Here is a 14242-nt window from a genome sequence, read left to right on the forward strand (position 1 = left end):
CAAAAGCCGTTCCCTTACTTCCCATAATAGGATCCACACAGAGGAGAAACCATTTAAATGCCTGGAGTGTGGAAAGAGCTTTAATAAAAGCAGTTCCCTTACTGGCCATAAAAGGATCCACTCAGGGTTGAAGCTTTAAATATGCAATGAATGTGGGAAGAGTTTTATTACAAGCAACTCCCTTACTAATCACATTAGTATCCATACAGGGGAGAAACTATATCCATGCCTGGAGTGTGGGAAGAGCTTCAGGTTGAAAAGTCACCTAACTTCCCATAAAAAAATCCACACGGGAGAAACCATAGAAATACTCTGAAAGTAGAAATAGTTTTTGTGAAAACAACCCTTACTTATAAGAGGAACCACCGGGGTGGGGGGGATATGCTTGTATAGTGTGTGGAAAGAACTTCATGTGGAGCAATCAAGTTACTTCCCATAAAAGGACCCACATAGGGGAGCTCTCTCTAGGGACTGAAGTGTCCTGAATTCCTGTAAAGGGTTCCACTGTGATATTAAACCATATAAAGTCATGGAACACAAAGAGAGTCAGCTTATTGAGCTGCCTTCCCATAAAAGGATTTACTCTAAGGATCCTGTAAGTACAAGGATCCTGTGAAAAGAGGTTGAGGTGACAAGTCTTCCTCCTTTTGGAGGATCGCCATAGGAGAAACAGAATAAATGTATAGATTATGGAAAGAGCTCCCCAGGATAGATTTCTTAATATCAGAGGTATTACCTAGTCAATTGGGTCTGGCTCACGAGAATCTCTTATAAATCGTCCCACTCATTATGTCAAAACCTCAAAAGCTCTGCATGGTGAAGCTCTTTTATCTAGGCTGAAGCAACATCTGAAGCAAGTCTGGGATCTGACTTCAGGCTTTGGGGAGACCTGGCAAGCAAAGGAGGGAAACATTTGTGTATTTTAACTCTAATTGTATTGAAAATATTGGGACTTAAACATTAGTGAAGTATTTAAGCTATTCTTTTTTGATAGAATCTGATATGCATAACTCTGGTTTATCAGCGAAAATTTCACCGAAATGTTTATATGCTTGTTTAGCTTAGTAGGTCTCTGGGTGCAAAAGTGTATTAATCCTGCTGAAAGTAGAAGTGCAGCCAGTAAGTTTATGCTGTTGTCTCTATACTTTAAAATGTTATTGTGATTCCAACAGTGTACCATACGACCAATATTTTTTTTAAAGGAGGGTTTTCAATCAAGCTATTTCTCTCTATGCAATGGACCTTTGAAATGGTTTAATGGGCATTCAGGAACCTACTGAAAGGAGCCCTTATTTAAACACGGCCTGTGTGGGAAGTCAGTGCGGAGAGTCGTCCTGTGGGGACCTTCAGAGGAGACGTATACGCAACATGTCCGTGTACTGAACCCGTCTTTCTCAGCACACTAAGCCACAGTGATCAGTCTTTGTCTCTCATTTACTTCTTTTTCTACATTTGCGGTTTCCTTGGGGAGCGCCAGGCGGGGACTCCCTCTTCCCTCCTCTTCTTCCCACAGTGACAGCCCCGTGAGGAGGCCTGGGCTGAGAGGGGAACCGGACCAAAGGCACCCAGGGAGCTCCTAAGGCTGAGGGGAGGCCTGAACCGGGTCTCCTAGTCTGGGCCAACCCTTTCACTGCTCCACCACGTGGAGGCTTCATCCGAGGGAGAGTCAAGGCCGAGGCCTTGAAGTGGCAGCCGAAGCAGGGATCGTTCCAGTCAGACCTCAGCCACGGAGCGACTCCGGGGGGGGTGTCCAGTGTGGTTTTCCCAGCAGAGAAGCCGCTGAAATGAGGGGTGGCTCCCCCAAGGGTGGCCGTGGGGTCACTCTTGTGTCGTCCTTTTGGGTTGCAGACTTTTATCCTTCCTGTCTGAACCAGGGACGTTTTTGACGTGATGGGAGTCCCCAGGAGTCTTGATGGGGGGCTGGAAAGTGACTTTTAAGGGGGAAGACACTGTGGGGGGAGGAGGGCCCCCAGAGGGAGAAGAGGGGACCCGACAAGGCCGTGCCCAGCGTGGGGTGTGACCTACAAGGAAGAGGCCCAAGTTGTGAGGAGCCAAGGAGGAGCTTCTCTGGGGTGCACAATTCACATTAACGGGCAGAAGAGAGGGGGATTTGGGGGCCTGTCCTTGAGAAGCTCGAAAGAGCCCGGATTGAGGCGTTTCCTCTCGAGGAGGAGCGTCCGCCTCTCCCTGGCCGCAAAAGGAGGCTCCTCCTCACGTTCTGGGCTGAGCCGGATTGGCGTCTCCCACCCCCCGTCCGGACTCCCCTTTCCCGCCTCCCTCCCGCTCCACCGCCTGAGGGAAAGTCTTCCAGAGGGGGAGGGGGAGGGGCCGGGTGCGCCACGCCCCTCCCTGGAACGCCTCTTGGTGGGCGGAGTGGTAAACGGTGGGGGAGGAGCTTCCTGCTGGCTCCGCCTCTCTTGCTTTGGCCGGTTTCCTCGAAGTCGCTCCTGGGGTCTCCTGCTCCACCTGCCTTTGGGTCTCTGCGGGGGGGGGCTCCTGCCCCCTTCCGATTTCAGGGGTCCGGACAGCGCCCCACCAGCAGCAGCAGCAGCAGCAGCAGCAGGGGGACCCCGGCAGAGCCCATGGACCCCGCGCCCCCCAGAAGAGGAGGGACCCAGATGCTCCCGGCCCCAGCAGCACAGAGCCCGCGTAGCACCGCTGCTTCGCGAGCTGCGTCGGTTTCCGGGCCCAGCGCAAGGGGCCGCGTTGACCGTTGCGGCCCTTCGCGGCACGGGCGGCCTATCCGCGGGAGCGCCTTTCCCCGCTTCCAGCTGCTCGCCCCGGCAGAGACGGCCCGTGGCGGGCCCGCCCCCTCGGGAGCTCCCCTCGGCAGGCCCCGGGCGGTGGGCCTTTCTGCGGTGACAGCCGCGTCGTGGAGCCGCCTGCCCCGAGGCGAGACCGGCCTCGCAACCCCCGAGGCTCCGAAGGCCCCTCGAGAGCCGGCTAGGGCAGCAGGCCGGGGGACCCCAGAGGACGGGCGAAGTAGCGAGGTGGATCCACTGTGATTAGCTCCTCCGTGTTTTTTTCTTTTTCTTTTTCTTTTGCATTAGCTCTGTTTTTATAGCTCTTAATGTTTAAAAACGAGTAATGGTAATGGTTTCAGGGATTAATTGTTTCACCTGAGGCAGGGAGGGAGCTCCCTCGCAGGAGAGGCCTTCCTGCAGGCAGGCAGGAGGGTCCTCTGGCCTGGGGGCCTCCGCACACCTTTGCCCCTTTCCGCAGAGACTCCCCACCAGAATGGATGCGAGCACAGCGTCCAAGGCCTGCCTCTGCCAGAGGCGGGGGTCTATCTGGAGAGCGCCCAGCGCCTCCTGCCCGGAGCGGGGCCGGCCTGAGGGGCTCTGAGGTCCCCTTCCAGGCCCCCCCTCCAGAGGCCCGGGCGCTGCCCGCAGGCCCCGCCAGGGGGCGCGCTCCTCGCCGCCGAGCGCCACTGCGCATGCTCCGCCCCGACTGCCTGGCTCGGGAGGACCGGCTGTGAGTTGCGCCCGGGAATCTGGGGGTCGGGCAGGAGGGGTCCCGCGACCCAGAGCCTCCCCGGGGGGGAACTGCCCCCTTCCACCCGTGGGCTGAGCCTCCCCGGCCGTTTCTTGCAGAGGGAGGGGGAGAGTGCGGCTCCCCTGCAAACAGCCCCGGAGCCGGTGGCGAGAGGGGGGGTCCCAGGACTCCCCGAAAGGGTTTGCTGGACTCCGAATCCCGAGGCTTGGGGGGAGGGGGAGACCCCCCCATTCCTGCTCCTGGCCTGCGCATGCAAGAGGTCCAGCACTGGGGGGAGGGAAGGAGGGAGGGTAGGAAGCCGAAAGATACAGCGTGCTCACATTGTGCGTAACCCAGGTTTGCTTCCCACCGTTTGTAGCAAACGAGAATCTGGGAAAGGGGATTTCCTGCCTGGCACTCTTCCACCCTCTCCAAAAGTTCCCATTTCAAGCTTTTTGGGGGGGCTTGGAAAGGTCCAATTCTGTGCCTCAAATGTATTTGATGGCAGTGCTGGAAGGACCCCCAAGAGCTTTTCTGCTGCCAGTGGAGCTCAGCTGTACCTCTGGAGAAGACCCTCCCCAAAATGAGGGCAGGGGGGCCAGAGATTAAAGGAGGAAGGGAGGGACAGCCGTTGCACTGAGCCTGAAACATTGCTTGATTTTGCCCCCCCATCAAACTGTTACTTTGCCCCGATTTTAATTAAAGAGTCACAGTTACTAAGTGAGAACAGTCTGTGTAATTGCTGAAGTTTGCTTTCCTTTCCACCTCAGATGTCAAAGCTGGAGGCCACCTGAGAGCTGAATGGCTTAAAAACTTCTCCCGGCCTCTCTGTGCAGTTCATGCAGATCCTAGGACTGAAAAGACCTTTGGAGGCCCAGGAGATCCGCAGGGCCCTTCTGGATCTATGTTAGAGAACGGACCGAACATGGACGCAAACCAGCCAGCGTGCGAGGGAGTGGGAAAGGGCCGTGCTGCTGCTCAGCCCGGGAACTGTGGGGAGGTCTGGGCAGGAACTGGGCAGAGGGTCCTGGAGGAGGAAGCCCTCAGCTCTGAAATCCAGCACTGGCGCTTCAGGAACAGTCCCTTTCAGGAGGCCAAGGGGCCGCGAGAGCTTTGCAGCCGCCTTCACCGCCTTTGCTGGGGGTGGCTGCAGCCAGAGAAACACACCAAGGCCCAGATGTTAGACCGAGTGATCTTGGAGCAGTTTCTGGCTGTCCTGCCCATGGAGATGCAGCGCTGGGTGCGGGAGTGCCAGGCGGAGACCAGCTCCCAGGCGGTGGCCCTGGCCGAAGGGTTCCTCCTGAACTGGGAAGAGAAGGAGCACGAAGGGTGCCAGGTGAGAGATGCTCATCTTGGGAAATATGAAGGGGTATTAATGTGCTTGAATTCTTACATGTCTACCTAACAAAGATTCTGGAATTAATAATAATTCAAGAAGTTGTTTAGAGAATATCATTAGAGAAATTGTGCCTGTGTTGTTCCAGAGGACTTATTTTGAGAAATTGTTCCATTGTCCTCTTCTATCCCCACTGATGGACAAAGAGGGCTTGCAAGAGCTGTGTCTCAGCAGGATCTCCAAGGAGGAATGTCAATGTCAGGACGTCTCACTAGGTAAGGGAAGATCCTTCTATGGGGTTGGAGGTTTTCCCAAGAGATTCTACTTATTCTTAATTCTCTGTATCTTCTCGTGTCTGGTCGTTGGACTTACTATAAGGTGACCCAACAAGAAAGACTTAACTCTCCAAGCTAGAAGGCTTAAGTCCCACAAAGGAAGTCCTTTCAGTCCACGCACTACCTTCAGATGATTCCCTGTTTGCAGAAGACTGACCTCTTCTGGGGAACGCCCTGGGTTACATTCTGACTCCTCCATCCTGAGATACCTCTCAGAGATGGGGAGGGGAGCAACCTGTCTTTGGCCTTTCCTAATAGACAATTTCTAGAAAATTCTCACACATATCCCTGCTGGATCATCTCTGACACCATCTGTCCTTCCAGGAGTGTTCCTGGGGTGGCAGAATTTTAACATTTGCCCATCCACATGGAACATAATGGTTTCAAGCTACAGGGGGTTGGGGGAGCATTACCGTGGCTGAGTGAATGGTTTGGTTGCCAAGAGTATACTTCCTTGATTCATTCCTGCCCAAAAGGCTAGGAGAGAAATCCAATTCGGGTTTGTCCCCATGCTCTTTCTCACATTTTCTGGGCTTCTCACCCAGCCTGGCTGTAACCTCTGACTGATGTGTTGATCGGTCAATGCATGGTGGGGCTGTGGTCTTCTCTTCTCCTTTTATTCTTAGCTCCCAAGATGGAGCCTATGGAAGGCACTGAACGCAGAGGGTAGGGCTGATGGATGGAGGTTTCCTTCATTGGACAGGAAGAAGTCTTAAGTAGTGCCTTCAGGCTAGAAAAGATGGAGTTTATCCCTTTCCTGTCAGCTCCATTTCTGGTGACCACCACAAGGCTTCTTCCATCCCATCTCTCTCCTTCCCAGGGAACAAAATGGAGTCCCCGTTGTTCATCGGATCATCTCCTTGTACTGGTGGAGCTGAAAGAGCGGCTGGACTTCCAACTCAGGTAGGAAGGAAAAGGAGGCTAATATGGGGGAGCAGTTGGAGACCTCCAGTGTCATTTGGCATCTCATTGTGTGATACTGCTGTTCTTGAGTGACGCAGGACAGGGCAATTAGGATTCAAGTTACTGATCAGTCACACTCAGCTTACTTCTGAAGACAGTTTTGGAAATGCATTCATTTATTTTGTGTTACATACTGCTGGACTCAAAAAATACCACCTGGCAGCGGTGACTCCAGCTTGGCTTTTAAAAACTGCATCCATGCTAGTTTTGTGCTGTGTTACAGACGTGGTTTCGCACTGGCCTCTTCCCAGCTTTCTCAACTGTTTTGACTAGGAAAGAGGAAAGAGATAAAGGGGTTAGTGGTTAGAGGCCCCACTTTCCGTTAACTAATAACATGAAATTTTCAGGAGACAGGAATACAATTAATACACAACTTTGTTACCTCCAGGATCATCATCCTCAGGGAGAACCTGCCGTCTTACACGGCCTAGATGGAGAGGATGCTGTGTGAAACCACCCCTTGAGAGATCAGGGGATGGGACCCAGGGATAATATTCCCAGTGGCAGCCCCCTCACCGGGGAACACTTTGCTTCTACCCTTTATCCTTGAGGAAATGGAATAAAACACAGGAGAAGCAGAAATTGGTTTGCGTATCACCTACATCTTGATGGCATCCCCACAGATTGCTGGATGAGACTTCCCAGCATCTTCGTGAACGTGCCAAGTATGAGCAAGATTGGTTTTCAGAGAACCCCAAAGGCCATTTGGCTACCATGTCAGACAGAAACCACCAGTACCTCTTTCTGCAGACATCATGAAGTGTTGGAGCTATTGATAGGTGATGTGCCTAAGGCCCCATCTGCCACTTGATGAAGAAGTATACTTTGGGTGAATGGCACTGAAGAGTCCACAGAATCAGTCAAGGTGACAAAACTTGCCCTAATTGGCTGTCATCCATAGGCTGTGAACTCTGACCATTTTATCATGTAACATGTTGAGTCCAGCTGGGGAAATATCCAATTAAGCATTATAACTGTGCTTTTAGGATTTGCAGATTAAAGGAGCTTGCAAATTCTTCTCGAGTCTGCTAACAGGGATTCTTCCTCATTTAGAATAAGGACGAATAGGCTGAAGAATAGCTTCTATCTTAGAGCTGTAACTATACTGAATTCTATCATATAGTGCAGTATTAATGCAGCATCAGGGGTTGTGCAATATGGAATGTGAAGGTTGTGTTATATGTGTTTTATGTGTGTTATGTGTTTTATGTGTTTTATGGTTTTTATATTTTTAAAGCTGCACTGGGGTGGCATTTAATTTCGTTGTACAAGTAGTACAATGACAATAAAGATTTCTGTTCTGTTCTGTTCTATCCTGTTCTATTTAGGGCCCTGTGTCCTTTGAGGAGGTGGCCATTCATTTCACCAGTGAAGAGTGGTCGCTGCTGGATTCCAGCCAAAAAGCCCTGCACCGAGAAGTCATGTTGGAGACGTCTGGGAATGTGGCCTCCTTAGGTAAGGGTTCCTCTGGAGGAAAATTAAGTCAGAGTGAGGAGTCACTAGACTGTTTTCTGTTATTTACAGCTTAGGAGAGCTGTGCAGGTCTTGTTAAAAATTTCATCTCTTTTCTCTTTCCCTCTTACATTAATTCGAGTCCACGTCTGCAGTCTTCTAAGTACCACAGTTTCATTTAGAAGAAAGAGATCAGTCTGGTGACCAGTCAGTCTGGAAAGGGTTGACAGGCAGTCTTGGGATCTTCTTTGGGGCCTGTGTCAATATTGCAATACCAGGAAGATAATATTGGGGGATGTTTTTGCTTATTTCGCTTGTTCTGATCAGCACCATATTTTCTCTTACAATGATATTGCAGTGACATGCATGTTGTGCCATCGGATGCTGTGTATGTATGTGGTATTGGATGCAACTTATGTGCATCACATGTGACACAATTGGGTATGACACATTATGATGTTAAACCTAGGCTGCAGGGCATTGCTTTGCTTGTTGTTATTTTGTGTTATTTTCTTGTTTTAAATTGTCGTTAATCACCCAGAATCACATGAAATGAGCACAGAAGCCAATCTTTTAAATTAATAAATAACACTGAAGATGCCCAGGAATAGATGCAGGCTAGAGATTGGCATGGGAACAGCAAACTGTTCATGTGATTGTAGAGTTTTCTAATTTCTTTTTCTTCCCCCTCAAGCAGTTGATGAACAGGAGAATGAAAATTACCAAGAGCCAAGTGTAGGGCCATCACAAATAATCCAAATACCAGAAGAGACTTCTGAAAATACTTGGGGAAGGAGGAGATATGAGAAAAGCCAATCTTACAATTGGAGAGAAAAATCCACTCTTGAATGTGCAGAAACGGATCACTTCCTGACCCAACATAATTGCAAAGAAAGCAGTACAGAAAAGTGTCAAGGAAGTGGGAAAAGAATCAATGCAAAATCCAGTTTTAGTAACCGCTGCAAAATTGGAAGGAGCTTCAGGAATAACAGTAACATTATTCCCCATAAAATGATCCAAGCGAGGGAGAAGCCCTATAAATGTGTGGACTGTGGAAAGAGCTTTAGGTGGAGTAGTAATTTAACCGCCCATAAAAGGATCCATTCAGGGGAAAAGCCTTATAAGTGCACAGACTGTGGAAAGACTTTCAATTGGCATGGCCACCTGAGTTATCATAAGAGAATTCACACTGGTGAGAAACCCTATAAATGCCTGGAGTGTGGAAAAAGCTTTAGGAACAGGGGTAACCTGACCTCCCATAAAAGGATCCATACTGGGCAAAAACCTTATAAATGTACAGACTGTGGAAAGAGCTTCAAACGGAATGGTGATCTAACTTCCCATAACAGGATCCACACAGAGGAAAAACTATATCAGTGCACAGAGTGTGGGAAAAGCTTCAGGTGGAAAAGTCAGCTTACTTCCCATAAAAGAATCCACACAGGGGAGAAACCATATAAATGCACAGAATGTGGAAAGAGTTTTTGTGAGAACAGGTTCCTTACTTCCCATAAAAGAATCCACAGAGGGGAGGAAAAATATGCATGCATGGTGTGTGGAAAGAGTTTCAGGTGGAGCGATCAACTTACTTCCCATAAAAGGATGCATACACGGGAAAAATCCTATAACTGCATAGACTGTGGAAAAAGCTTCAGTATCAAAAGTTCCCTTAGGTATCATAAAAAGATCCATACGGGAGAGAAACCATATCAATGTGTAGAGTGTGAGAAGAGCTTCAGTAGTAGTGGTTCCCTCACTTCCCATAAAAGGGTCCACACAGGAGAGAAACCCTATCATTGCACAGAGTGTGGAAAGAGCTTCAGTTTGAACAGTTCCCTTACTTCCCATAAAAGGATCCACACAGGAGAAAAACCATATAAATGCGTAGATTGTGGAAAAAGCTTCAGTATGAACAGTTCCCTTAGGTATCATAAGAAGATCCATACAGGAGAGAAACCATATCAATGCATAGACTGTGGGAAGAGCTTCAGTGATAGTAGCTCCCTTGCCTCCCATAAAAGAGTCCACACAGGAGAGAAACCCTATCAATGCACAGAGTGTGGGAAGAGCTTCAGTTTGAACAGTTCCCTTACTTCTCATAAAAGAATCCATACGGGAGAGAAAAAATATGCCTGCATGGTGTGTGGAAAGAACTTCATGTGGAGCAAACAACTTACTTCCCATAAAAGGACTCACATGGGGGAGATGCCTTTAGGGACTGAAGTGTCCTGAATTCCTCTAAAAGGATCCGGTATGTTATGAAACATATAAAGGCATGGAACCCAGAGAGAGTCAACCTGTTGAGCTGCCTTTCTTCCCATAAAAGGATCCACTCTGAAAATCAAGGATCCTGTGGAAAGAGGTTGAGGTGAACAGTCCTTCTTTTGGAGGATCGCCATAGGAGAATCAGAATAAATGCATGGATTATGGAAAGAGCTCCCCAGGATAGTAATACCAGAGGTATTACCTAGTCAATTAGGTCCAGCTCATGAGACTCTCTTATTAAATTGTCCCACTCATTACGTCAAAACCTCTCAAACCCTCTGCCTGGTCAAGCTGCTTTATCTAGGCAGAAGCAACATCTGAAGCAAGTCTGGGATCTGGCTCCAGGTTTTGGGGAGAAATGGCATATGCAAGCAAAGCGGGGGGAAATGAGAGTATTTTAGCTCTAATTGTATTGAAAATACCAGCCTTCGTTAAACACGTAGCAACATACTTAAGCTATATGATTTTTCATATAACCCAGTGTGCATAGCTGTGGTTTATCAGTGAAAATCTCCCCCAAATGTTTATATGTACGTGCCCGTTTAGTATGTCTCTGGGTGCAAAATTGCATTAACCCGACTGAAAGCAGAAGTGTAGCCAGTGTGTTTGATTGCAGCTGTTGCCTCTTTACTTTAAAAATGGTTTTATTGATCCAACAGTGTACCATATGAGCAATACTTTTTATAGAAAGGAGGGAGTTCAATCAAGCTATTTCTCTTTATGTCTTCATTTCTTTGAGTGAAGCAACCAGAACCATATTTCCAACCTCTTATCATCAAGAATGGTACATTCAGCTCAAAGGGAATCCTGTATGGAATTTTTTTTCTGTGTTACATTCCCAAACCACTGAATTTCTCGAAGTTTTCAATGTCACTTTAGTGCCACTTTATTAGTTAAAGCAGATTCCTGAATTTGCGATATCAGGGTGATGAAAAAGGTCAATCCTATCTGAAATTTTAGGGGACCGTGGCATTGGATATTTGAGAAACCTCATCTTGCTGACATGATTCTGACTCTCTGCTTTTTATCTTAATATAGCTTTTTAAAAAACGCTTCGGTATATCCTGATTATTACTTATATTTCTCATTTTAAAGGGTTAATATAGTAAATTATTGGGAAAAGTTATTGTGCAATGTAAATGATGCCCTTAATATACATGGAAGAAAAAATCTAAAGAAAGAAACCAGATGAATGTGAGGGAGAACCTTTAGTGGGGGGAGCGGAGTGGAACAGACTGTTAGAAAGCAGTAGAAAGAAGTGGAATGAGTTCAGATCTTATTCAGTATCAAAGAATTCACACTGTGCAGACGATGGTGCATAGAAATCCGTGCAACATGCGAAAAGCATTAGCAAAGCAGTTTCAATGCTTCTATAAAAGACTGGTTGAGGTGCTGTTATCACAAAGTTGATGACTCCTTCTCTCTGAACATTTGTCTATAAGTACTGCAAGACATAGTGCTTCACTGATTTTTCCTTGTACAGATTCCATCACACGCTCATCTTCTGACTCCAAAAGAGGCTTGCTCAAGGAATGTCTGCTTGGCAAATGATATGATGGTCATAATAATTTAAAAGCTTCCTGCCAATATGCATTTTCAGTTATAGACAATGCTGATACCGAAGCATATATTGCTCTTACAAGAGCATATATTGCTCTTATCAATTTTCTCCTGATTTTCAGGTGTCATTTTATCTATAAATGAAGGTACGGTGCATGTTTGTGAGGCAGTGGTTTGCAACACTTCTTTACTTGAAGATGCTGCTGGTGAAGAAACACTTTGTAATGATCCAGAAGCAGCAGAAATAGTATTTCTGGGATTAGAACTCTGGAAGGAAAAGCTACTTGCACTTTCATTCTGGTCCTCATTTAATTCCATAAAGTATTTTTTAATGTCTTTAGGGCACCTCTGGCATGCAAGAATGTGTTTTGTCGTCCTTGTAGCATTTGGAAAAGAATATTTCTTCTCACAATATTTGCAAATTGCAGCTTTGCTCTCAGCAGAAATTGCACTGTGGAAATGTTTCCAAACTCTAGGTGTTGGTCTCACCATTTTACTGAGAGGAGGAAAAGAAAAACCAATTTACTGACCAGACTATAGGTAAACATGCTGTGATGGTGGAGAGCATTAATAGGAATCATTTAAGGGTTACAAAAGAGAAACTAATTTGTCAGACAAATTCACCCTCTTACCTGTCAGTTGAGGCCTGAGAAGAGGACAGAAACGATCTCCTGTACACCAGCAATTACCTGTAGGAGGTCCGAGGGACACAAGTAAACTAAACTGGAGGCTGTTCCCTGCAGTGCCCCCTAGTGGTACAAATGCATATTTCTGTTTGAGAACTGCATGAAGTACAGTGTTACTTGAATTCTATTGCAGGATTTGCTCATCTTCAGCTGAGAGAACTTGCAGTAATTTAAGACTTTACAAAAAGTCTCAGAAGTCTTTCATTAAGGTCTTCATGTTATATAGTTTGAATACCATGTCATAGATATATTATTTATCATTGGAAAAGAACATATTCCACACACTTTTTTTTTTCAATTTTTCCAGAAAAAAACAGCTTTGGAAAAAAAAGGGAAAAAAACTTTTTTCCCCAATTTTTCCAGCTTTTTTCCAGGCCTTCCGATCTCTAGCTGTGACCCACAAGGCACAGGCCAAAGTTGTGAGGACGCAAGAAGGAGCTTTGAAAAGCCGTGCCCGGAGAGAGAAAATGGCTTGGAGGAGTTTCTCCAGGAGACCCGATTTGGAGTGAGAGACAGAGAGAGAGAGAGAGAGAGAGAGAGAAAGGGGACTTCGTGGCCCGGCCCTGAGAAGCTTGAAAGATGCCCCACTTGCGGCGTTTCCCCTCGAGGCCGCCCGAGAGACGCACCCAGGTGCGGCTGCTGGAGCTGTGGCTGCTGGAGCGGCTGCTGCCCGCGGAGGAGGCGCGCCGGACGTGGGGGTGCGCAGGCGGCGGCCTCGGCCGAAGGCTTCCTGCCGAGCCCAGCAGAGGAGTCGGGGAGGGCGGCCGGTGAAGACCTTCCTCCGGCAGGCCCGTTTCTGCAGGTCGCTTTGCTTGCGCCCAGCGCGCTCCTGGCCAGTCCTTATAATCCGTATCACACAAGCACACGCGCCCCTCAGCTCAGCCAGCCAAAAACACGGCTTGATATATCTGCCTTTGTTAAGCATCGGGAATCAGCAAAAACAGCCGCTGACTGGCAGAGGCAGGAGCCAGGACAGAGGGCGAGGGCGGCGACAGCCAAGAGAGAAAAGGGCAGCGATTGCCTCAGCAATCTACATTATCTATCAAAAGGACAGTTTTTTCAGAGCCACTTGAAACATGAGTGTTACTGACATGGACAGTCCCAAAGGGAGTGAATGGCCTTTGGTTATTCCAGTCTTAAATGCTTTAAGTCCCTAATAGTGGTAGAATAGAGAGGGAAAGTAGAGCGTGAGGTTATCTGCACCATGAAAGAAACCATTCATGGACGGGGAGGATGCATCCAACCCATTTTGGGAGCTCAAAAAGGGTCTTGTTATATTTTTAAAATCATTCATACCATTTTCTGGCATTACTAATTATTAATGAAAGTGTTTGCTTCTTAAAGTAAATTCTTCCAACACTCCTTCCAGAGGATATATTTAGGGCAGATGTCAGGCTGAGCCCAAGAACAGGGAAATGATCCAACCAAGTTCAGTTCCTTTATTGCTTACACCATATAGACAGAATCTTGCCAGACGAAATCTATACTAAGCTAACCTAATGGATATACCCTGGGAAATTCTAGGGAGGAGCTATTCTAAGTCTCTTACTCTTCCCACACTCCTGCTCTGGACTGTGTTGCCTCTTGTCTCCCCCACCCTCCCTCCTGGACTGTGCTCCCTCCTTCCTGTGAACCTGGTTCTCTACTGCATTCCATCACACCATTCTTCCATTGCCCCTTTCTGTCCCCACCACTGGATATCATGGCCTGCAAAGTTGAGGACACAGAACAAACTCCTGTTCTCCTGTGGTATCCCTTTCCTTGGTTCTGATGGATCATATCTGGGGACCCTCCTGGGAGGCCATCAGCAACCACCTTGAGGAAACAATCCCTTGAATTCCCTTCAAGAGCTGTTTTTGAGAAGAATCTCCCAGGAAGATCAAAGCTTGGACAGCTCGCTAGGTAAGGGAAGTCATTCTAAGGGCTGTGAACTTTCCTAGAGAGATTCCAGCTCTCTTTCGTTTTCTGGGTAATCTCTCCGTTTATTTAATACTGTTTTTATCACTTTTGCCTCCCTCACAGGGAATGGAACAATACAGTTTATTTCTACAGGATCATCTGCTTTTTCTGGTAGAGCTGAGTGGTTGAACCTCCAACTTAGGTAAGGGAAGAAACATTAGAAAAGATGCCGTGTGCCATTTCGATGAAGCCTATTTATTCCAGGGTTCAAT

The 14242-nt window shown here is 47.6% G+C and overlaps 2 protein-coding genes and 1 long non-coding RNA gene across 3 annotated transcripts in view; 2 read left to right on the top strand and 1 right to left on the bottom strand.

The window, feature by feature from the left end:
• Nucleotides 1-14242, top strand: part of LOC148214455 (uncharacterized) — a 55181-nt gene that overhangs the window by 30940 nt on the left and 9999 nt on the right. The window contains exons 7-10 of the mRNA XM_088151213.1: nt 4245-4810; nt 4959-5085; nt 5966-6048; nt 7437-7563. Coding sequence (XP_088007339.1) covers nt 4245-4810; nt 4959-5085; nt 5966-6048; nt 7437-7563 — 903 coding nt within the window. The remainder of the gene's footprint in view (nt 1-4244; nt 4811-4958; nt 5086-5965; nt 6049-7436; nt 7564-14242) is intronic.
• LOC148214456 (uncharacterized) lies at nt 6092-12743 on the bottom strand. The gene is made up of 3 exons (XR_015798055.1): nt 12698-12743; nt 12018-12074; nt 6092-6377 (listed from the first exon to the last, which is right to left on the bottom strand). It is a non-coding gene; the product is annotated as an uncharacterized LOC148214456 (long non-coding RNA).
• On the top strand, nt 8586-12697 carry LOC148214457 (uncharacterized). Its single transcript, XM_088151479.1, has one exon. It carries the CDS (start codon nt 9109-9111, stop codon nt 9790-9792), a length of 684 nt encoding a protein of 227 aa, XP_088007605.1. The 5' UTR covers nt 8586-9108; the 3' UTR covers nt 9793-12697.

The sequence above is a fragment of the Python bivittatus genome, unplaced genomic scaffold (assembly GCF_059951505.1).
Source record: "Python bivittatus isolate LINGU-HERP-01145 unplaced genomic scaffold, Pbiv_v1 ctg000650_np1212, whole genome shotgun sequence".
Lineage (NCBI taxonomy): Eukaryota > Metazoa > Chordata > Lepidosauria > Squamata > Pythonidae > Python > Python bivittatus.

Excerpts from the sequence above, each read along its gene's own strand:
- LOC148214457 (XM_088151479.1), top strand. The coding sequence starts at position 9,109 with ATGGTGTGTGGAAAGAGTTTCAGGTGGAGCGATCAACTTACTTCCCAT.